Source organism: Engraulis encrasicolus, chromosome 3 (genome assembly GCF_034702125.1).
Source record: "Engraulis encrasicolus isolate BLACKSEA-1 chromosome 3, IST_EnEncr_1.0, whole genome shotgun sequence".
Classification (NCBI taxonomy): Eukaryota; Metazoa; Chordata; class Actinopteri; order Clupeiformes; family Engraulidae; genus Engraulis; species Engraulis encrasicolus.
Genome location: NC_085859.1, coordinates 8,609,849 through 8,634,934, shown reverse-complemented (window position 1 = coordinate 8,634,934; position 25,086 = coordinate 8,609,849). Strand labels below are relative to the sequence as shown.

General features: G+C 40.3%; 1 protein-coding gene across 1 annotated transcript in view; it reads right to left on the bottom strand.

Moving 5' to 3' along the window:
• Positions 1-6,991: 6,991 nt before the first annotated feature.
• LOC134446511 (E3 ubiquitin-protein ligase TRIM47-like) overlaps positions 6,992-25,086 on the bottom strand; it is a 29,347-nt gene continuing 11,252 nt past the window's right edge. Inside the window, exons 8-9 of the mRNA XM_063195877.1 lie at positions 9,137-9,144; positions 6,992-7,015 (exon numbers count right to left, since the gene is read on the bottom strand). Of these exons, the coding sequence (XP_063051947.1) occupies positions 6,992-7,015; positions 9,137-9,144 (32 nt within the window). The remainder of the gene's footprint in view (positions 7,016-9,136; positions 9,145-25,086) is intronic.

The following is a 25,086-nucleotide window of genomic DNA, read 5'->3' as shown; positions in this document are numbered from 1 at the left end:
CCGCCGGTCGCCGGCGTGAAAAATACGCTCGAGTTCTATTTTCCAAATGCAGCACGGCGCGGAGCCGGCTCCCGCGCCGCTGACGCCCGACTACCGCCGGTTGGTGTGTAAGGACAGATAGGTTTCAATGTATTTTCACCGACGTCTGTAAAAATCTCGGCCGTTCCGCAACGCTTTACCGCCCTAGTGTGTAATACCCCTTAAGTAGTACTTAAGCCTAAGTAGTACTTAAGTATGAGGGGCCGTCTAGGCAATATCATATCACAAAAAGTTAATGCATAAAATAGTCGTATTGGCCTACATGCAATGTTTTGTTCTGGTACATGCAAATAAAATGCTTGCATGTGTGAGGTAAAATAATGTCGTTATAAACGTTTAGTGATGATGTGAAACTTATTTCTGGTATATTGCCTAGGGGGGCCCTCATACTTAAGTGCTACTTAGGCTTAAGTACTACTTTAGAGTTTTTGGGAAACGCAGCCCATGTCCTTTAGATCACTGGTATCGTGCTGTGCCTCCCATACCCGAACTGATGCGTTGACTAGGAGGTGGCCCGAGTGGCGGTCATATAGAAGTAGGTGAATCAACAAAAGGAAAAGAGACAAATGTACAAACACAAACACACAAAAATCTTTAAACCTGTTGTGTCCGAGGGAGGGCACGCATACACATAGATGGAGGCGGACAAGAAGGTGCTGAACATTAAATTTGGCTTTATTGTAACTACTGCATAATAATACAAGTAGGCTTCCTCAGGGTCCTTTCGGTTCAGAAGAGCGTTGAATGGGGGAGCTCAGCATTATATAGCCCCTGCCTAAACACATGGCATTATGGGAGGGGAAGTTCCATAGTACAGTATACATCAATACACAACATTCCTCCCCAGAAACCTTTAACCTCATCCATTTCTTTTAAATCAAAAGGATAGTGTTCATTTACACTAACAAATCATTTTCAATCCATTTTCAACCACAACAAAAGAACATCTGTATCTTTTACAGGATAACTTCATTAACTCATAACCTTTCAGTATGTCAAACGCTCAGGAGCTCGCCTGATTCTCTCTGGTCGAACGTTGACTGTTTCATTTACCATTTCATTTAATCAATCTCCTTCCAGTTCAAGACCGGGTACAATCTCTGTTATAGGAGGATCATACAATTGTTCTGCAATTACCTCGTCATTCTCAGTATTAGTGCATTCACCAGAAATCTTAGTTGCAATCAGTTGATCAATGTGCTTTTTGCTTATTTGTCCATCTATGTTTACCATGTAAGTAAGAGGACCCAGCACTCGTTCAATTACACCATGTTTCCATTTCTTACCTTCCCCTCCCCGGAAATTCTTAACCAGCACGGCTTGATTTGGCTGTAAGCTTCTCACACGGGTTTGTTTGTTTTTCACATTTTCTTGTTTTTCCTGCATTTGCACAGAAAACTTTGGTGTCACTTGTGACAACCTGGTTCTGACATTTCTCTTTAGGAACAACTGAGAAGGAGTTTTCCCTGTAGAGGAACACGGAGTGTTTCGGTAACTGAATAGAAAATTATCTATGCAGTGTTGTAATGATCGGCCAGAATCTTTCTGTTTATCCAGTGACTGCTTAAAAGTTTGAACCAACCTTTCAGCTAATCCATTGGATGCTGGATTGTATGGAGCAGATTTGATATGTTTCACCCCATTCATTTCCAAAAATGTTTCAAACTCTTTTGACACCAGCTGCGGGCCGTTATCTGAAACTACCACTAGGGGGAGCCCATGAGCTGCAAACAGACCCCTCATAACTTCAACAGTAGCTGTAGCAGTGGTACTTATCATAAATTTCACCTCTGGCCAACGTGAATATGCATCGCTAACCAACAAAAATTGGAGTTTTCCTTTTTCTGCGAAATCAATGTGAATTCGCTCCCATGGCAGCTCTGGCTATTTCCATGCGTGCACTGGTGCTTTGTTAGGTGCATGTCTGTTATGTTCACAGGTAAGGCAGTCATTTACCATGGCTTCAATTTCATTATCCAAACTGGGCCACCAAAAATAGCTTCTAGCTAAGGCCTTTGTCCTAACAATACCCAAGTGCTCTTCATGTAATTCATTCAACATTTTAGGTCTCAATGAGGTAGGTATTATTACTCGTAACCCCCACAAAACACAATCTGCTTCCACATCACGTCTGTTCCAGTAAGGTTTTAATTCACCTTCACTCACATGTTTTGGCCATCTGGCTTGTGTTAGATGTCTCACTATGGTAAGTATTTTGTCTTTGTCTGTCTCTTTCTTTATGTCTTTCGCTGACACCGGCACTGATTCTAGCCACGACACTCTGAATTCAGGATTGCTCTGTGGCGCCTCTTTCTGTAAAGGTAAACGCGATAACCCATCAACATTGGTGTGCTCTAAGGAGGCTTTGTAGACTATGTCATACTGATAAGCTGACAGCAGTAAAGCCCATCTCTGAAGACGAGCAGCAGCTAATGCTGGTACTCCTGTTTTTGGTCCCAATATTTTTACCAGTGGCTTATGATCAGTGACCAAAACAAATGTCCTGCCATAGAGGTAATCCCTGATTTTTTTGTACACCAAAAATGATGCCTAATGCTTCCTTTTCAATTTGTGAGTAGTTTATTTCTGTTTTACTCAAGGTACGTGAAGCGTATGCTATCGGTCGTTCACTACCGTCTGTCATTTTGTGTGATATCACGGCACCTAGACCATAGGCACTAGCATCGCAAGCCAGTAAAATCGGCAATTGTGGATCGAAGTGTGTGAGCACACTAGACGATGCCAACTGTGATTTTGCTTTTTCAAACGCTGCTTGACATTGGGTGGACCAGTTCCACTGACTGTCCTTCTGTAGCAACACTGTCATCGGTTTGAGAATGGTTGAAAGATTCTCCATAAACTTCCCATAGTAGGTCAGTAAGGCTAAAAATGCCCTAAGCTCTGTGACATTTTTAGGCGCTGAAGCGTTGACTATCGCTTCCACCTTCTCAGGTACAGGGTGTAACCCTTCACTGTCAATTTTGTGCCCCAAGTATCTTACACTTGGTTGGCTGAAGCTACATTTGTCTCTGTTAACCCGTATGCCTCGGTCTTGTAAGCGCTGTAACACCTGCTCCACATTTTCCCAGTGTTCGGCCTCGGTTGACCCCGTGATCAATATGACATCAAGGTAGCACACCACTTTTGGTAAGCCCTGAAGTATCTGATCCATAATACGTTGGAATATGGCTGGTGAACTAGCTATGCCATAGGGTAACCTGTTCATTTGGTAAAGCCCTTTTGGTATATTAATGGTCAGGTACTGCTTAGAATCGTCATCTAGCTCCACCTGCTGGTAAGCTTGGGTAAGATCTAGCTTGGTGAAGTATTTACCCCTAGCTAACTTGGCAAACAGATCCTGTGTTTTTGGAAGAGGGTATTTATCTACCTCTAACCATGGATTTATGGTTACCTTGTAGTCACCACAAATTCTGACATCACCATTCGTTTTCGGTATGCACACAATTGGGGTTGCCCATTCACTATACTCCACTGGAGTGCAAACTCCCATTTCCTGTAATTTAGCTAACTGTTTGTCAACAGCTTCGCTGAGTGCATAAGGCACAGATCTAGCCTTGCAGAATTTTGGATTAGCATTTTCCATGACTCTCAGCTTTGCTTTCACACCTGAAATGACCCCACAATCTGCATTGAACACAGGAGAATATCTCTCATACATGTCTGAGACAGGATCAGTAACTGGCAAGTGATTCACTCTAGACCAGTCTAAGTGCAGGTGCTGAATCCAATTTCTGCCCATGAGTGTTGGACCACTCCCTTTTGCCACTAACAACATCAGTTGTTTTGTTTGCTCACCACATTGCACTTTCACTTGAATTTGACCCATGAGCATAATAGGCTCTGAGGAGTAAGTTTTCAGACGTACATCACATGGCTGCAGTTTACACTTTTTAAACCGTTTGTTGTACAGCTTCTCTGACATTACACTCATTGCTGCACCTGTGTCAACTTCCATCTTAATCTTAAGACCATTGCATCTCACCATTACCATATATGGCTTCACATACTCACTGTCACCTTTCACTGTAAACAGTTCATAGTCTTTTGTGACGCCTGGTGATTCAGTTTCGGCACAGTTCTCTGTTCCTGGCGGCTGCCCTGGCGCGTATGCCGCTCCCTCTGTAGGCGATGCTGACCGTTGATTCCGCGCTGCACTTGTCCCCTTGTCTGGCGGTTCTCTCACGACGTAGAGGGTGTCTCGCTCGGCCGGGCCCCCTCTCGCTGACGCTCGCTGTCCGCCGCTGTGCTTGCCGGATTCCTTGCTTCTGCATGCGCGCTCCAGATGCCCTTTCTTGTTGCACGCTCTGCACTGGAAATCTTTGTATTTGCAGTTGGCAGGCAAATGCCCCTCTCGCTGGCAACGGTAGCATGCGTTGTCTCCTCCGCTCGCATTTGGCTTTTGTTTCCTCTCAGAATCTTTTTGCCGTGTGTGAGCCCTCCCTTTGTAGCTGCTCACGCTGTCGGTCCTAAGCGGTGTCTGCTGAATCGTTTTCAGACTGCTCGTGGTGGACTCGAAATTGTGAACAATGTCCATGACTTTTGCCCACTTCAGCTTTTCTCTATACGCAGCACTCAACAGCTTAGTTCGTAGTTCTTTGCTGGTAATACCATACACTAGCTGGTCCCGGAGCTGTTCATCCAATGTTGAACCGAACTCACAGGTGGTTGCAAGACCTTTTAGCGCAGCCACATATTCAGCTACAGTCTCTCCATTTTGCTGCTTTCTAGCACGGAATGAGTAACGTTCACTTAACACGTTTTTCTTCGGCACATAGAATTCTCTCAATGCTTTTAGCAAGTCCTCCAATGTGCAGTCAGACAGCTTTTTCGGTGCTAGCAAGTCTGTCAGTAATGAGAAAGTCTTTGCACCTACCACGGATAAGAAAACAGCCCGTTATTTCCCTTGCTCAATTCCGTTGGCTTCCACAAACTGTGCAAATCTTTGCTCATACGTCTTGAAACTTTCATTGCTTTCGTCGAAGCTCAAGCCCGTTTCGCTGCTGTACACTGCCATCGTTCCACTGCTAGCTTCTTCTGCTAACGTCACCGTCGTCCTAGCATCTTCGATCCGTTTCCAAAGTCGTGGTTAACTTATTCCACACCTCGTCGCCAGTATGTTGTGTCCGAGGGAGGGCACGCATACACATAGATGGAGGCGGACAAGAAGGTGCTAGGCATTAAACTGGTCTTTATTGTAACTACTGCATAATGATACAAGTAGGCTTCCTCAGTGTCCATTCGGTTCAGAAGAGCGTTGAATGGGGGAGCTCAGCATTATATAGCCCCCGCCTAAACGCATGGCATTATGGGAAGTGAAGTTCCATTGTACAGTATACATCAATACACAACACAAACCAAACATATAGCCCCTTTGTTTCAGGTGATAATAGTCAATGCAAGGGGAAATGCTTTGTCTGTTATACTTTTCTGAATTTGTACAATGCCCCTTCATAACCTGATAACCAAATGCTATCTCAGTGGGAGGTTGGTCTTTTTCATTATTGTGTGTGAAGATTGAGGTGGAGCTGGAGAAGAGCAGACTCCAGCATTGACATATGTGTGTCTGTGAGTGCGGCCCAGTACTTACTGTGTGTGTGTGTGTGTGTGTGTGTGTGTGTGTGTGTGTGTGTGTGTGTGTGTGTGTGTGTGTGTGTGTGTGTGTGTGTGTGTGTGTGTGTGTGTGTGTGTGTGTGTGTGTGCAGGGGCGGTTTTAGAAAATCTGAGGCCCTGGGCAAGAAACAATTTTGAGGCCCCCTTTAAATGATTAATTAATAATCGATGATGTATGCAGGCAGTGGCGTAACAACGGAACCCATAAGCAAGATTATTTAGGTGGGCCCCACATTCAATCAATATTTATATAGCACATTATCATACACAACTGTCATTCAGTGTGCTAAAGAGTAGGCTAACGAAAGAGAAGAGAGAAAAATATATTGCTATAGATAGTAGATAACTATCACCAAAGTCAGATGAAAACAAAGCTGTTTTTAATTTCTTTTGAAATCATACTGTTGGGGCAGGTCTTATTTGGACATCTAGCTGGCCCCAGCAGGCAGCATAATGACTGTGCCATTTCACCCTATCTGGATTTGACACTAGACACTACCAGAGAAGACCTAAGGCATCTAAGGATGATATCGCTCTAGCACATCCACAATAGCCTATATTTAGGGCACAAGGCATTTAGTGACTTAAAGACTATCAGGACTGCTTTAAACTCAATTCTCAAAACAAAACAAAAAACCCTCACTGGTAGCCAGTGAAATGACCAAATACTGGAGTGTTGTGATCTCTTTTGCTATTTAGAATTCTAGCAGCAACATGTGGATAAGTTTCACCTGCCTGAGTGACTTTTGGGGAATGCCTGTAAGGGCAGGCTATTACAATAGCCATCTCTGCAGGTAATAAAAGCAGAGCTTAATTTCTTCTTAAGGTGACAAATGATTTAGTTATGCTGTTGTGAGCATTCAGCCTGCAACACGTGAGAAATAGCCAGGATAGACCCACACTCGTTCCATAAATGAGAAAAGAAGATAGAATCAGACAATTCGCGGTAGAGGGTTGATTACAAAAGAAAACTTTAAAAAAAAATGGTGATGCGCCCCTTGAACTAAAACATAGCTCACAGCACAACACACCGATGAAAACACAGTCACGAGTCGACACACCACGGTGCACCATAACGCACACTGCACTCTTGAGCCAGTGAACACCCAATACAGAGGAAACGGTGACTGAAGTAGAAACTATTGTGTTTCAGAAACCGAAATTAGGCAACAAACGAGAAACAACAGGCACCTTGCGCCAACTGCGCGTGCACACATCTGTTGAATAGTTAACAAGTCCCCTCTCTAGTTCTAACTTGTAATAACTATATCGCTCACAACTCTGAAGTGACCCAGCTTCGTGACGTGATATAACAGCTAGACTACACAATAGCCAAACCGTCATGCTAATCAGAAATAAATGCAGCGAACCGACATTAGAGCTATCAACTTTTGACACCGAATGACAACAATGCGTGAAGTATGACATGATACGGTATCAAAATTGTGCTGCGGCGGACATAATGATTGAAAGGAAAAAAACCCTACCGTGCCTTCTTTGTAGCTTCTGTACAACATCTTCTGAATATCCATTATGTTCATGCTAGCACTGGCGATTGAAGTGACTTGGTTATTTTACAATTCTGTCTCTGAAGTAGAGGAGCGCGGAGCACAAAGTAACGCAGGGCAATTTGTAACACGGACTTTTTATCAAGATGCACAAATCATGTTCTGCCTACATCCATAAACAAGGTCAAGAAGGCATGCTACAACATAGGCAAACGACTGAGTTTTCACTGACAACCATGACTTAATGTGGCTTATTATTATCATGAAAGGACAAGCTCCCACGCGTCAGGGCCGAATCATCTCTCTGGGGCAGGCTGACATAGAAATAACGGTAGAACATTGCCGATGCAACTGGCGCTCTCTCCAAACAGCCAGACTGTATTAGGCTATTACCGGTATAATGTATCCCACAATTCAAGGTGCAATGTACAAAAATAAATAAAAGAAAATCCACAAAAATATCGTTCTTTTATGATCTTAATTTCTATTTGAAACATTTATTTGTATAATTCTACCACCCATGTGACCTACAGTAAAAGTAGGCCTAGCCTACTATTCATTTTCTTTAATGTTGAGTTCAAATTTAAGTCCCACCGTCGTGCTGAAGTGTGGCAGTGGCTATATATACAACATGCACATTTGGCGAAGTAACTTATTCAAAAGCATCGCGAGAGCCTTCACCTTGTACTGGATGCAGACATGCAAGACGCGAAGGATCCGCCACTCTGCATTAGGGGGCCCCGTACTTTAGTTTGGGGCCCCAAGAGCCTGAAAACTAATTCACGTGGAATTTGGAGGACGACGGGGCCCCTGAAAGTTCGAGGCCCCGGGCAATTGCCCGACCTTGCCCAGTGGTAGAACCGCCCCTGTGTGTGTGTGTGTGTTGTGTAGCCACAGGCACAGCATTTACCCAGCCTGCTTTACCCATAGGGGCCTCACAACAGCTTCACTGATGATTCACTATCACCTAACCAAAACCCTGGGTAGAGTGTGTGTGTAAATGTGGTTTTGACTCTGTGCAGGAGGGTCATTGTGTCTCCCCTGATGCTGTAGAAGGCCAGAGTTCCTGCCCTGTGATCCACATACACTCCTATTCTGGAGCTGGCCACTAGAGGGAGCTTAGTCTGTTTATTATTGTGATAGAAAGAGGAGCTGGACGTGGTGAGGTACAGCCTCCAGGACTGATCATTACCTCCAAATAAACACTCATAACCATCTCCTTTCCTGCTGATGCTTTTATATGACACTGCTATAGCAACATACTCTCCACTCCACTCAACCTCCCAGTAGCAGCGTGCAGACACACCCTCTCTACACAGCACCTGCTCCAACCAATCAAATCTGTCTGGATGATCAGGATATGACTGGTCCCCAGGTCTCCACTCCACCCTCCTGTTCCCCTCAGACAGATGGAGGTGTGTGTGTGCTGTGTTTGGATCCAGAGTGAAGTGACAGGAATCTGATGGAGTAGAAGACAGGACACAAACAGGCTGTTATTTCTGTGTGTGTGTGTGTGTGTGTGTGTGTGTGTGTGTGTGTGTGTGTGTGTGTGTGTGTGTGTGTGTGTGTGTGTGTGTGTGTGTGTGTGTGTGTGTGTGAGTGTGTGCGTGTGTGTGAATTCATGTGTGTGTGTGTGTGTGTGTGTGTGTGTGTGTGTGTGTGTGTGTGTGTGTGTGTGTGTGTGTGTGTATTTGTGAGTGTGTGTGTGTTCGTGCGAGAGAGAGAGAGACAGAGAGAGGGAGAGAGGGAGAGAAAAAGAGAGGGGGGGGGTTAAAAAGTGTGTGTGTGTGTGTGTGTGTGTGTGTGTGTGTGTGTGTTTCCAACTCACACTTTAAGAAGTCCTCTCTTGTCACTGGATCAGGTTCAGCAGTGGAGGTCATGAGAATAAGTGACACCACAACAGCACACACACAAACAAACACAGACACACACACCATCCCCATCCCCATCCTTGGGGCAGCATCTCCTGTGAAACAGACAAGTAAAGATGGGGGTGCACTCTGTAAGTCCCTTTGTGGAGTGTGGATTGAATACTGCAGTGGTGTAGCATGGGAAATTCCATGCCGCTTTGCACAATTGTTCTGATCTGAAAGACACATAGATTGTATATACATGGGTTCTCAGTGTTTATCAACACGATGTTATGAGGAGGGGCAAGACACTGGCAGCCACCCACATGAGCTGATTTTTTGACCGAGAGCGGTTTCCAACAATCAGAGGTTGAGTTGTGCACAGCTAGGTTCGCGCAGTCAGGTTATACACTATGGGTATTTCTCAAAACCTAGGACAGTGTCCTTCCAAGTGTATCAGCCTAATTAGTCACGCCCAGTGATTGGATACTTTTTGGTGAACTCTACAGAATATCCAATCCCTGGGTGTGACTAATAAAGAGTATCCAATCACTGGGCTTGACTAATTAGGCTGATACACTTGGTAGGACACTGGCCTAGGTTTTGAGAAAGACCCAAAATTTAGAACCCATGTATTGAAAGACAGCGTGGAATCTGTACCCAGAGGACAAAAAAGATTGGTGCCTTAGTTCAATCAGAGAGCAGGGAGGCGTGGAAAGGCAATGACTGCAGTTTGTTTGAATAGAACTGACACGATTGGCTATGGCTACGTATGCCAAATTATACACATTCGTAACGCCCAATAAACAGCCGGCATCAATCGTAAACTACACACCCTCTACGGGATTTACAGTAGGCAGGTCTCCAGACCTTATCTCACTTGTGGTTAGGTCTGAGGATAACAACCAGGTAAGCATTGGTGTGTTACAGGTATCACAAGTCTGGCAAAAGTCTTCAAGCTGTTCAGAATGGCTGTTCAGATGTTTTATTATGTTGGAATATGAACTGTAATAATATACAACATGGTGAAAAATAGTTGTGTTCTATGTATGAAGCTATTGTGGGGTCTCTTTATAAGTCAAGTAAGCCTCTGTATAGACGGCGCAGAAAAAAAGTATCTGTTAAACCAGGGTGGAGGGACCATATTGAAGCACTGCAGGTAGAGGCCCGAAATGCTTTTAAAAAGTGGGCTGAGGCAGGGAAAAGTAGACATGGCCCCTTGTTTGAGGATAAAAAATGGACAAATGCCCGGATTAAATGTGCACTTTGCTACATTAAAAGGAATAAAAATACTATGAGGACTGATTCATTAACAAGGAAGCTGCAAAAGAATAATGTTAATGACTTTTGGAAAGAAATAAAATCATCTATTATAATTGCAAAACCCCTCTCCCTTCCAATATAGATGGTGTGAGTGGGCTTGAAGAGATCTCACAATTATGGCGTCAACGTTATTCTGAGCTGCTAAACTGTGTAAAAGTGACTTATTTATAGTGGATAATGTTGAGTTTAATAATGATGTTATTGTAACTCCTGCTGAAGTCCAGGAAGCAATGGTGAAGCTAAAAGAGAATACTGCATGCGGTCTGGACAATATTACAGCAGAACACATCAAGTATGCCAGCCAGAAATTATGTCCTCTGATGGCTATGTGCTACACAGGTCTACATGGAGTCTTACCTGACTCCATACTGTCAGTTGTGCTGGTACCAGTAATAAAATATAAAGTTGGGAAAATAAATAGCTCAGATAACTATAGGCCAATAGTCCTGGCGAGTGTCCTATGTACAATACTTGAGACAGTGCTTTTGGATAGAATAAAGAAGTATGTCTGGACTACAGACAACCAGTTTGGGTTTAAGGAAAAACCTGGCACAGACCTGTGTATATATGTTTTAAAGGAAATCTTACATAGATATAATGCACAAAATACTTCAATGTTCATGTGTTTCATTGATGCGTCCAAGGCGTTTGACCGCATCAATCATAAGAAATTATTTTTAAAAATGACCGAAAGTGGAGTACCTGGTTTTTTAACTAGAATACTGATCTATTGGTTCTCACATCAGACAATGAGGGTGAGGTGGGGGAATGTGACCTCTGCTCCATTCTTTGTCACCAATTTTGTCCGACAGGGAGAAATTTTATCTGCTTTTCTTTTTAATATGTAGGCTACATGAATGATTTGTCTATGTACCTAAATAGGTGTGGAATGGGATGTAGGGCTGGTGACCTAATAATTAACCACATAATGTATGCAGATAACTTGGTTATACTTAGTCCATGTACTGCTGGTCTGCAACAGTTACTGTTAGCTACAGTTATCTACAGGCAACAGCAGAAACCATGTGCAAGTGAACATATTGTGCCGCAAATTTAGTATGTGCTCGGAGTTGGTCAAGGTCTCACTCTTTAAAGCAGTGTTTCCCAACCTTTTTTGTGCCAAAGACACACTTTTTCCCTTGAAAAAAATCTTGCGGCACACCACCAACCAAAAATGATGAAATAATGAAAACAACAACAAAACTGTATTTTTTAGTCATATTTTATATTTCCTCTTTCAAATAAAAAGTGCACTTAATATTCACTTCTTATTTTTTTTTTTTTTTTTTTTTTTTATTACTTTATTTATAGAAAGTAGCTTAGTGTACAATATCTCAATGTAGTTTACCAACAGAATCTTGGACAATGGTTCGGCAGTTCACTAACATCACACATCAAGTACTATACAGTTCAATAATCATTTCAGTTTCCAGTAAACAATACCCATCCCCAGAGGTCCATTTCCCTTCACATGCACACTTCTGTACTTCTATAAATCCTTTTTCTTTTTTTTTTTACATTAAATCGACACTAGACAGTTGACGCATACAATAAGCACAAAAAACAAAACAAAAGAGAGTATGAGAACATAAAAACATAAAGAGAGAGAGAGAGAGAGAGAGAGAGAGAGAGAGAGAGAGAGAGAGAGAGAGAGAGAGAGAGAGAGAGAGAGAGAGAGAAAGAGAAGATATAATTCACTGGTCTGTGTGCAAGTGTGTGAGCTGTGTGTGCAAGTGTGTGAGATGTATGTGCTGTAGTGTTGTGTCCTGTACGTGCTGTAGTGTTGTGTCATGTATGTGGGTATGTAAGAAAGTCTTCAATATATATATAGTTTGCTGTTTGAAATGCATCTTATTACACTGAATATGTATACCGTTTGTCTTCTAATGTGATCCTTGTGATATAACCTTCATTATCTTTTAAAGTAACTGTGCGTTTTATTAAGTAAGTTGTTTGGATACAACTTATTCCATTTTTCTATGTTATTTCTGGAGGCAAATATATTTTTTTCCATATCTAGTACCTTCTCTATCGTATTGTACCATAATCTTAATTCTGGTTGTTTTTGCTGTTTCCATAATCTAGTGATCTGTTTTATTGCTGTTAGTCTTAAAAGGTTGAATAGTTTATATTGTTTTCTTTTAATTATGTGTGCTATGTTAATGCCTAAGAGATGAATTGGCTTTAGAGGTTCTTTTAGTCCAAAAATATGTGAAATGGCTCGTTTCACTTCTTCCCAGAATGGTGTAATTTTATGGCATGAGAAAAACACATGTGTATGTGTACCTTGCTCCCCACAGCCTCTCCAGCATTTCCCTTCAGATCCTAGCAAATGAACACTCTGAATTGGTACCAAAAAGAACCTTTGATTTATTTTCCAGCCAAACTCCCTCCAGTACTTTGTTTGTGTTGTTTCAAAATTCTCTTTCCAGGATTCTCTCCATTCATTGTCTGAGATGTTTATCGCCATTTCCTTCTCCCATTTCTCTTTTGCATTATACATCATCTTTTCCATTTTTTGTATTGTTTTATAGGCCCCTGCTAATCCACCTCGACTTTCCCTTTTGTTTCTATAATTTAACAGAAAATTTAACACACTGTTTGTTTCCTTTTCAGTATTTTGTTGAATGTAACTCCTTACCTGTAAGTATTTAAAGAAATGCTTTTGTGGTAGGTTGTAACTAGCTGCTAGGGTTTCAAATGTTTGAAGTATATTTTTTTCAGAGAGTTGTGCAAATATGGTTAATCCTGCTTCTGCCCACTGTTCCAAGATGTTATCCTGTGTTGCCTTGAAGTCTGGATCATACCTCATTTGTCTTAATCTCACACTGTTACTGTGGATTTTTAAATACTTACATAATCGTCTCCAGTTCTTTATTGTGTTACTGATGCAGAATGTTTGTAGGTATCGTTTTTGTGTATCTGTTTTGAGGAAAGGCAGTGAGCCGATCACACCATTTGATATTTCCTTTTCAATACTAATCCATTTTGTTCGAATATCTCCTCCCATCCATTTCGTTATTGTTATAATCTGTGTCGCAAAAAAGTAATTTTGTAGATGTGGAACTCCTAAACCTCCTTCTTCTTTAGGTTGAGTTAGTATCTGAAATTTAATCCTGTGTTTTTTACCATTCCATATGAAATCGGAAAGTTTTTTATTCCATGTACTAAAGAATGTTGGTGGTAATACAATTGGTAATGCTTGAAATAAAAAGAGTAGTTGAGGAAGCACCATCATTTTAATAGTTTCAACCCTACTGTATATACCTTCAGGGATTAATTTCCACCTGTTAAGGTCGTTACCTATCTTCAATTCTAAAGCGGTATAATTGTTTTCGTATAAATCATTCAAATTTTGACTAATGCGTATTCCTAAATATTTAATAACTTTGGAGTCCCATTTAATACTGTACTGCTGTTTTAATGATGTATTCATTTCCCTTCCAATAGTTAAAGCCTCACATTTGGTTTTATTAATTTTGTATCCTGAAATATTACTGTATTCTTCTATCTCACCCATCAAGTGCTGTAATGAATGCTCTGGGGAAGTCAGATAAAGTATAATGTCATCAGCGAATAGTGATAATTTATGCGTTTCCTTTCCAATTTCGATCCCTTTAATATTTTTATTTTGCCTTATAGCTAATGCTAAAATTTCAATATATATTGTAAAAAGAAGTGGGGAGAGAGGGTCACCTTGTCTTGTACCCTTTTGAATGGTAAATTGTCTGGATAATGTACCGTTTGTTTTGACTGTTGAAACAGGTTTAGTGTATATTGCTTTAATCCATTGGCAGAATTTCTCCTCTAAGCCAAAACTTAACATTGTTTCAAACATAAATGGCCATTGTGCTAGATCAAAAGCTTTTTCTGCATCTAAAGTCAACATAAGTAGAGATTCCTTTTCCTTTTTATTTACATAGTCAATTATATTTAAAGTTCTTCTTATGTTGTCTGTTAGAAGGCGACCTGGTATAAATCCACATTGATCAGTATTTATAATATCTGAAATAATGTGTTTTAATCTTTTTGCAAGGATTGATGTTATTATTTTGTGGTCTGTATTTAATAATGATATTGGTCTATAAGATGCACAGTCTCTTGGATCTTTCCCTTCTTTATGGATCAGAGTGATTGTGGAAGATGACCAAGTTGGGGCCCATCTTCCTGTGTCTAGCGCATGATTATAGGCTTTTACCAGTATGGGGCTAAGTTGATCTTTAAGTGCTCTATAGAATTCATTTGTGAAGCCATCGTCACCTGGTGATTTCCCTTGTTTTAAACCTTGAATTTCCATATTTACTTCTTCCAAGGTAATAGGCATTGTTAACATTTTATTTTTGGCTGGTGCTACTTTTGGTATTTCAAGCTTTTTAAGATAGTTCTGGATATGTTCTTTATCTACTTCTTTGTCTGTCTTATATAGTTCTTCATAATATTTTGCAAATTCTTCTGCTATCTCATCTTTGTCCCTTATCACTTTATCTTGCTCACTGTTAATTTGCGTTATATGTGTCCTCTTTTGTTGTTTCTTTAATTTATAGGCCAGTACTTTCAGTGCTTTTGGTCCTCCATCATACTGCTCCTGTTGCGTGAATTTCATTAATTTCTCAATCTCCATCATACGCAGTTTATCTAATTTTTTTCCTTTTATCTTCCAGTTCTAACTTCACCTCTTTATTATTTGTCCGGCTGTGTTGCAACTCTAAATATTTTATTTCATGCGTTAATTGTTTTTCAAGTGCGACTTTTGATCTACTTCTCGCGGAGGAGTAAGATATAATTATTCCTCTTAACACTGCTTTCATTGTTTCCCATAAAGTAACTGGGTCTATATCCGGTGTATCATTCATTTCCATATATAATTTTAATTCCAATTTCATTTTTTCAATAAATGCAGTTTCTCCTAATAGTGAATTGTTCAGTGTCCACAAAGATTTGCCCTTTTTTCCATTAAGATTTAAAGTCAAAGAAATAGCGGCATGGTCAGATATATTAATGGAGCTAATCTGACATGTTTTAACTAGATTAGTATTGTTTTCGTACATAAAGAAGTAATCTAATCTATTGTATATTGAGTGCCTTCCTGAATAACAGGTGTATTCTTTTTTCCCTGGGTGGAATTCTCTCCATACATCAACTATTCCTAGTTCTAGACATGCTTTCCTTAATACATCAGCATTCTTTTCAGCTTTGTGTACCCTAGAGCTTGTTGAATCTAACTTGTTATTCATCATCAGATTTAGGTCTCCTGCCATTATAACCACTCCCTTTGCCTTTGTTACTAGCATTTCGAGTATCTGAGTCATTAATTCAGTACTTGTATCTGGTGGGTAGTATATATTTAAAAACGAAAACTGTCTCCCTCCTATTCTTCCCACTACCAATACATACCGTCCGTCTTTGTCCATATAACAGTCATCCATTTCAAAGGCTATATGTCTTTTAATTATTATTGCTACTCCCCTTTGCTTTGTGTTATATGAACTAAAATAAACTTCACTATTTGTAAGTTTCTTTAATTTCTCATGTTCATCTTTCTCTAAATGAGTTTCTTGTAGGTACATTATGTCCGCCTTCTCATTTCTCATTACCAATAAGATCTTCTTTCTCTTAATAACATTATGCATTCCATTTACATTCAGTGATATTATTTTTAGATCAGTCATTGTCTAATTGAATAAATGTAAGTACTCTTTGCAAATATTAAAATGTCATACATACCTATGTGTGTGTAAGATTGAATGGTTTCAGCATGTATATGTGTAGGTGTTAATAGGCCAGTACTATGAAAGCAAAAGAAAGACCAAATACAGACAGAAAGAATTAAGCACATGCAATAGACAAAGACAAAACAAGTAGACGTGGACTCACATACAGTGATCTGGTTCCATATGTACCCCCTCCATGTAGGATGGTATCTTGTGGTGAGTGATGTTACTGGTATCCTTAGGATCTGGGTGTTTGCCAATGTTATCAGCAAACTCATTCCCAATTATGTCAGCTTGTTTAGCCCCCCCCTGCCCCCAACCCCGCCAGGTTCCATACGTTTAACCTACTTTCCCATATACTACATTTATGTTTATATTGGACAAAAAAAATAAAATAAATAATAATAATAATAAAAAAATAAATAAAAATAAATAATAATAATAATAAATCATAATAATAAATAAATAATAATAATAATAATAATAATAATGATAATGATGAAAAAGATAAAAATAAAATAATAATAATAATAATAATAAAAAATAATAATAATAATGAAGAAGATTAAAATGTAAATAATAATAATAATAATAATAATAATAATAATAATAATAATAATCAGAAGATCCAAAACAGTCGAAGGACAGCTCCTTCTTACTTTGTAACCAACACAAAGTAGGTCTCCTTGCTGAGATGTAAAGTTAGGTAAAAGTGTCTATGCAGTAGGCCTATGCCTGTATTTTCTAAATATTAACTTCAGCCGTCAGAAAAAGAGAAGACAGAGATAAATAAATAATTAAATAAATAAATAGATAAATAAGGATAAAAAAAAGAAAAGAAAAGAAAAAGAAAGACCCTAAATATCGAAGTTAAGGAATCAGTACATTTCAGCACCCACCCCCCACCCCACCCCCCACCAAAGCAGAGAGGGAATGAGAGAGAGGAGACAGAGATCACCCTACGTCCACATAATGTCTAGGGAGCAAATAACTAGCAAATAACCTTTCTTTCCTTTGGTACTCAAACTAAAGCTTCTTTAGAAAACAGAAAACAAAAAACAAAACTTTCCCCCTGTAAGTTATTATTTAATCAAACTAGAGCATTTTTTCTTTTCTTTTTCCCTCTCTTCTTTCCCTTTTACCTATGCCAGTATCCCCAAAATAACGTTACAAAATAAAGTTACCCTCTACACCCCCCTAACCAGAGCAGGGAGAGAGAGAGGTCGCCCTCCATCCAAATAATACAAAGGGAGCATTTACTCACTCTCTATCAAGTCAGCACACACACAAATATTATTAATTTCAATTTTGTATTATTATTATTATTATTATTATTTGTAACCAAACTAAGGGTTTTTTTTTTTTATAGAAAACAAAGGTTTTTTTTTTTTCATTCTCTTTTCCCTATGCCAGTAACACAAAAAAGTTATGATAGCCTTCTTTACCATAATTAGTCAGTAGTTGTCCCCCCTCTACAACCCCCTCCCCCCCCCAGTCCCCACCAGAGCACAGAGAGAGAGTGAGAGAGAGAGGGAAAAGGGAGCGTTTACGCCCTCTATATCAAGATAGCAAAATTTTATATTATTATCATTATTCTTTGTAACCCAACAATATATATATATATTTTTTTTTTTAGCAAACAAAGGTTTTTTTTTTTTTTTCCTTAAATTTCCTCTCTCCCTTTTTTTTAAACCCAACTAATGTTTTTTTTGTTTTTTTTCCTAGTATCAATGCCAGTATCCCCCCCACCCTCCACCCCAGAGCAGAGCACGAGATCGAGAGAGAGAGAGAGAGAGAGAGAGAGAGAGAGAGAGAGAGAGAGAGAGAGAGACAGAGAGAGAGAGAGAGAGAGAGAGAGAGAGACAGAGAGACAGAGAGACAGAGAGACAGAGAGACAGAGAGAGAGAGGCACTGGGCACCTGAAGATCTTTCCCCTCTCGAAGATGAGTCTGTTGTTAAATCAGTTTTTCTTATCCCCCTCCCCCACCCCTAGAGAGAGAGAGAGAGAGAGAGAGAGAGAGAGAGAGAGAGAGAGAGAGAGAGAGAGAGAGAGAGAGCGCAAAGGAAGCTTATTTCCATTAGGTCCATTGGCTTTTCTTGCAGATTTTCATGTCCAGAATGTTCCTGGGATGCCATGTATCCTATGCTCCTATAAAAAAAAAAAAATCTTTGCTCGGTCCATGGATGAAAAAACAAGGGGGTGATCATCCTCACTTGATCCTCTTCAAAGGGGGAAGCAATAGCTTAACTCTGTCCATAAGTGAAAAAAAGGGGGGATCATTGTCAATTGAGCATCTTCAAACAAAACAAAAAAAAGTGGAAAAAAAGAACTTTACTCTGTCCATGAATGAAAAGAATGGGGTGATCATCCTCAATCGAGCTTCTTTAAAAAGGAGAAAAGGAGAAGTTTACTCTGATCATGAAAAAAAAGGGTAGGTTATCTTTATCACCAGATGTGGTGATCATCCTCAATTGAGCTTCTTTAAGAGGAGAAAAAAGAGTCTGTCCATGAGTGAACGAAAAGTGTAGTCTATCTCAATTAGGCCCTACCAGGTTCGGTAGGCCTATCTTCAATTCAGCTTCTTCAGAAAGAGCGCCGGCCAAAATATCCAATCTTGGGCAGGTAGCCTATACTCCGTCAGCTTGACACAGTTATGACGAGTAGCATTCGGTCTCAATATTTTCCATTGAGTTTCTGTAATAGGGCTTCTGTTTTTTCATCCAGTTTTTCCTTTCCTTTCCGACGCGTCTCTGACCGTCCTGCGTGCGTCCGACTTTGCGTCTGTTGTTCTCCGAGGATCCCCTGTGCCTGGAGTGCCGCATATGCCTCTGTCGCCGTGTTGTACACCTGCTCTCCGTCTCCTATTTTGACCTTCAGTTTCGCAGGGTGCTTGAAATGCGATTTGATACCACTTTCCTTCAGCTGCTTTCTGATCTCAGTGAATTGTCTCCGCTTGTTCATTATCTCGCTGGAGTAATCGTGGTCAAAATAAATGTTCTCCTCATCGAACTTGATAGGGGTCCTCTCCTTATCCCAAGCCGCGTCCAGAACCCTCTGTTTTGTCTGCCATGTTAAGAAACGGACGATTATTGAGCGTGGTTTAGGGTTTTCTGGCTTTTCCTGTCGCGGTGTGTTTCCAACCACCAGGGCCGGTTTTAAGCATAGGCCGGCTAGACGGTCGCCTAGAGCGCCATGAAGAAGGGGCGCCGAAATGGCGCTCTCCGATGCATAATTTTGCGATATGATTTTTTTTTTATGAAGTCGCAATCAACAAAGCGTGGCGAAAGCGCTCCTCACGGCAAAGCGCCCCTCAGCCAATAGTAATATCGCTTCCAACTGCCTCAGGGAATTCTGTGAACCAATAAACAGACAGTTCTGAGAAAGGGGGCGGGACGAGTGACAGCTTGCGATCTATTTTGAAATTGGAGACTCACTCGAGAGACAGAGAGGGCAAGCGCAAACAGCAGTGCTCTGCTGGATGGAGAATTGTTATGTTCTCATTAAACCACTCATTGCATGATGCAGGAGTTGCAGAGGGTGTTTTGGAACTATGTTATTTAATCAGCAACCGTTTGTGATTATGGAAAGCCTAATAGTTGTGAGGTTACTATTTGGAATTAGAGAGAAAAAGAGCTTTGTTTTTGATCTGAGAAATCGCTAGTTAGCATGCTAACATTAGCCAAGTATGCCAAGCAATGAAATCCAGTAAAGTAGCTGTTAGTAGCCTACTCACTACTCACTAACACCCACCTGATGATACTTGCTTAGGTTGACAAGCAATGTAAAGTAAGACTGGTGGAATGTTTAAAACAATTTTAGCTGCCATATCTCCTTCCATCCACATGAATTACCTGCTTGTTGTAAGCTTAAAAGTTTCCAGACCAGAATGACATAGCCTACATGAATCATGTAACAGAACCATGCACCGCATGTTTTCATGCTGAGTGATGTAGTATTGCAGACAAGTGAGGCTATTTACTATATTTTGTATATTATGAAATTCAATAGCGTGAGCTCTTCTCCCTTTCTCTCACCCTGTCCCTCCAGTTCAAACACAGACAGCCCCCTTCTCATTCTCCTACTCACAAATGCACCACTATTTCCAGTCCAGAAATGAAATTGATTTGGAATCATAGACAGCACAAATGTGTAGCTTATTAATTTTGTTATGCTGCCATGCTTTGTGATGCTGTAGTGTAGATAGGCTATCAATGCAGACCTCCTTGGTAGGCCTATTGTCTACACATGCATTTTACATGCAAATAACTGTATCACTCTCCTGGCATTTCAATTTCATATTACAATTCAAACACATTGATAACCTCCCTCTCATCTGGGGTTGGGGGCCCCACCACCATCACACCCAACACACCACACAGTGAAGCTACTTTCATGCAACTCAATCTGATGTGTTGGTCGCCTGTCAAAAAGAACCAGAAATCCATTTGATGCAAAACAGTTATTGTTCTTGATGCTATTTAGTTAAGCTTACTACGGATATTACTCTTGTGTTCTGTAAGGTATAAGAAAAAGGTTTTTTTTTTTTCTTTCAAAGGTAAGGCGGGGGGGAGAGGGGGGCGCCAGAACTCAAACTCGCCTAGGGCACCAAATAAGCCAGAACCGGCCCTGCCAACCACCGTTGTCTGTACCGCGGACCTGTGCGCGGCTACTATAAAAAGTTCTGAATCGGGAATGCCGAGTTTTCCACGTATTAATTCTTCTATGAATTTCACCATGTCCGCTCCCTCTGCTCCTTCTTTAACTTGGTAGATTCTGATGTTATTTTGTCTCGACTTATTTTCGAGATATTCGATTCTCGCAGTCATACGACTTTGGTTGGTCAACAGGTGAGATATAATTTCTTTTAGAGTCGGCTCCTTGTCTTCCAAATTACTGATTCGGGCTTGCGCTTCAATAACTTCTTTTTTTGTATCCTTTACTTCCTCCTGAATCCCTTTAATTTCTCGAGTCAGTTTTCCAATCTCTTGTTTTGTTTCCTCGGCATTTTTGTTAAAATCTTGCCGGAATGCGGTGATTTCGGACTTTATTGCCAACATCAAAGTTTGCACGTCAGTCTCAGCTGGTTGCTCACCTGTTGCCATGTTCTTCCTTTGTTTGGACTTCTGTTGTTTCGGTTTCTTGATCTTTTTCTCCGTTGTTTCTCCCGAACGTAAATTCATTCCTTCATTCATTTATTCCGTTTTCCTCATTTTCATTTTGGGATTTCGTTTTTAATATATTTAAACATTTGCGGGGTTGGAAGGGTTTAGCGTCTAGGCTGACACCATCTCACCGGAACCGGAAACCCAGGTTGTACCCAATGTTCACTTCTTAAAGAAGCTATAAACTTCAAAGTAGGCCTACAATTTACAAATTGCTATTCTGTCCAAAAGCAATCTATTAGCAGGAATACAGAAAAGAATGCTTATTCTGACAGTAGCAACATTTGGGAAATATTTCACTGAAGATGCATATGTACAAATATCAATCTCTGTATATTTTACTCACTTAATCTTAATGTGAAACCTATGCGTCTTTCACCTTTGGCTAAGGCCCGCCCTAAAATGCTGTTTGACCACAATCACAGCGCTGCAAAAGGACGAGGTCGGTCAGAAGAAGTCGGACAGTTTGACAGTGCTCCATGAATTCAAAGCGGAAACCTCATGTTTTCAAATGCAAGATATTACGGTCATATTATTATTAAAAACTGATTGGAAATTGTGCCTGGGGTGTTTGTGACAAAGGTGCAAGTTTCCCCGCGAGGTAACAGGAGGTAATCGCTTTCCCCTTTCCCTAAAACCGGGCTAATTATGCTTACCAGCAGTTGGATAGTCTGGCTTGAAGGGTCTTGGCATCCTCACACTCGACTAGAAAGCACGCGGACCAACAAACTACGTTGTGTGCTCAATCATGCCACTACCTCACTCGTTTAACTTTTCAGTAAGGTTGTAAGCAAAACACAAATCTGTTTCAGGGTCGGATTTTGGTTTTCTGATTTTCTGATTTAATGAAGAAACAGCGCTAGCAAAGTTAACGGTAACACTTCCAAATAAGGGTCCATAATTAACAGTAAAGTAGCTACAACCTAATACTTAAGTAAGGGTTAATAATAGGGGTGGGCATAGATTAATTTTTTTAATCTAGATTAATCTCACTGTAATTATGAAATTAATCTAGATTAATCTAGATTAATCTATATCAAAATGGCTCATTCAGAATAGGCACGCTAGCGAAATAATGACGAAAAAAAAACCTAGGGGGTTTCTTAAGATGGCGCATTAGACCAGAGCTCATCTCTTTTTTCCAAAATGCATCTCATCATTTTTTTTTATATTTGGTGATTGAAAAAAATCACTGCAATATTTGAAAAGTGTTTCGAATATGTTAGGAAGCATTTACAGTCATAATATACTGACATTTAAAAATGAACAGTGCTATAAATTGTACAGGCAAATACAGATAAATCTAATTTATTTTAACATTTAGCATTTTAACTATTTAAGCAAAATGACCTCAACAATTCAGCATGAGAGAGAGAGAGAGAGAGAGAGAGAGAGAGAGAGAGAGAGAGAGAGAGAGAGAGAGAGAGAGAGAGAGAGAGAGAGAGAGAGAGAGAGAATCTGCCACTGACTGAGGGCAGCGGCTCCTTTAGAGAGGGAGGATCAGAGCCAGGCTACTAGATTTCTAAAGACCCTAAAGCACTGGCCCACATTGTGTTGGCCTAAACCTGACAGTTGTTCCCTGCGTTAGAATGCCAGCGGAGTTACAACTCCAAATGAATTCAGTTTGCAAAAAAAAAAAAAGTTAAGCGCGAGACCGCGAGGTTGGCTATATCAAGCGCAACTACCGCGAGGTGTATCCGTCTGACATGAGTCGCAAATGCTCAATCATAACACAAAAATTCAGTGAGAGTAGATATTGACAGTTTCAGTTTGACAATCTTCAAAATGTATATCACACGGAATGTTTTGCAATTATGGCACAGGCAAGATTTCTGGAACAGGACTGTTGTTTGTGTTCCATGCAATGCGTGAGGAAATGTAGGCTATGTCGGGCTGGTACACAATAATGTACACAATAATGTCTGCTTCACCTCAAACGTCTCTCTAGTCTACTACTTATGAAAAAACACTAAAACAACACCTACCACGGCAGAGAGATTAATGTTTACAGCATGCAAACACTGTTCATATTTAGTAGGTCTGCTGAGCAACAGGTGGAGAGGCGAAGCGACTGGAGGGCAGTCTGAAAGCGTCTGTCATTCGAACGCTATGGTGACACGCATCCCCAAACCCCAAATCCATATTTTGAGAATAGATTAACGTGCGATATTTTCTTTGTCGCGCGACAAGAGGCTCACATTATCGCAGCACATTAACGCCGATAACGGCCCACCACTAGTTAATAATCATTATTTAATGCCACATTAGACACATATTAATTGTTATTAATGCATATGTCAAACATTAGCAAGCAGTTACTTAACTATTAGATAACTATTACCTTGTTACAAGTTCATAGCATAAAAAATATGTAACTAATACATAAGTAAGGGTACAGTAATAGTTAAGTAGCTGTTAGGTCATACTTAACTAAGGACCAAAATTAACACTTACTTAATACAAGGGTCCCAAACACCAATATCTATCCATTAATTAACCATTAGTTATCCTCAGCCAAAAGTAAGGCATAACTAATGATTAAATAATACCGAAATATTGTTGTCTGTAGATTGCGTACCCATCATGCACTGCACTTCTTGGAGCTAATATTTTCTGACATTAACTTAATTATCACAAAGGAATGGTTTAGTTTCGCTTCAAAACTATTACTCTTCATAATGTTCTGCATTTATTGTAGGGTTTTTACCATTAAAACTAATAAGTGGTATATGAACAAATTACATCTCATCACCCCACCATCATTGAGAAGTGTACGTCCAATCCTTGCTATATAATGGCTCCTGTTGCCATTAATACAGTGATTTGAATGAGTGAAAACTAGATGTCACAGTAGATTAATTACTTAACTATTAGGTATGCTCAGCCAACTCTATTATAAGGGTCCCAAACACCAATATCTATCGATTAATTAACCATTAGTTATCCGCAGCCAACTCTAATATAAGGGTCCCAAACACCAATATCTATCCATTAATTAACCATTAGTTAAGTAACTGCTTACTAATGCATTCATAACAATTAATTTGTGTCTAATGTGGCATTAAGTAATGATTATTAACCCTTACTTAACTATTAGATTGTAGCTACTTTACTGTTAATTATGGCCCCTTATTTGGAAGTGTTACCAAGTTAACTATCAGCCACGTCAGGAGGATTGTTTTGACTAGCAGCTGATGGACGTTTTTTGTTAGGGCTACTGAAGATACATCAATGCAATTCGCTACCTGCTGCCTAGTGATAAGGAATTATTTCATGCTTAGGACGCCAGTCAACAGCAGACACTAGGCTACTAGAAAATGACATAGGCATTATTTGCTGATAATAACGATCAATTCACAAAAGAAAAAAAAACAAATCCCCAAGAACTTTCCACGGCACACCTGACGATCTCTCACGGCACACTAGTGTGCCGCGGCACAGTGGTTGGGAAACACTGCTTTAAAGCATACCGTACACCACTGTATACTGCACACCTGTGGTGCCACTACAAACAGGGCAGCATGAGGAAACTCATGGTGGCGTACAATGACAGCATGAGGCTGCTGCTTAGAATTCCAAGGAGGTCAAGCGCAAGCCAAATGTTTGTCAATGCTGGGGTACCTACTTGTGCAGTTGTGCTGCGAAATCTTATGTACAAATTCATGTGCAGAGCATCTGAGTCACAAAACAGCCTAGTTGGTGTCCTGGCTAGCCCTAAACGTAGCTCTGTGAGACTCTTCTCAAACATGTGGAATCACTGGCGTGACGAGCATGCCTGTATGTGGGACAATTAATTGAGAATTATGATGTATCTGTGGTCTTTCCCCCCCTTCTTTTTCTTTATATGTTCATCTGGGTTTT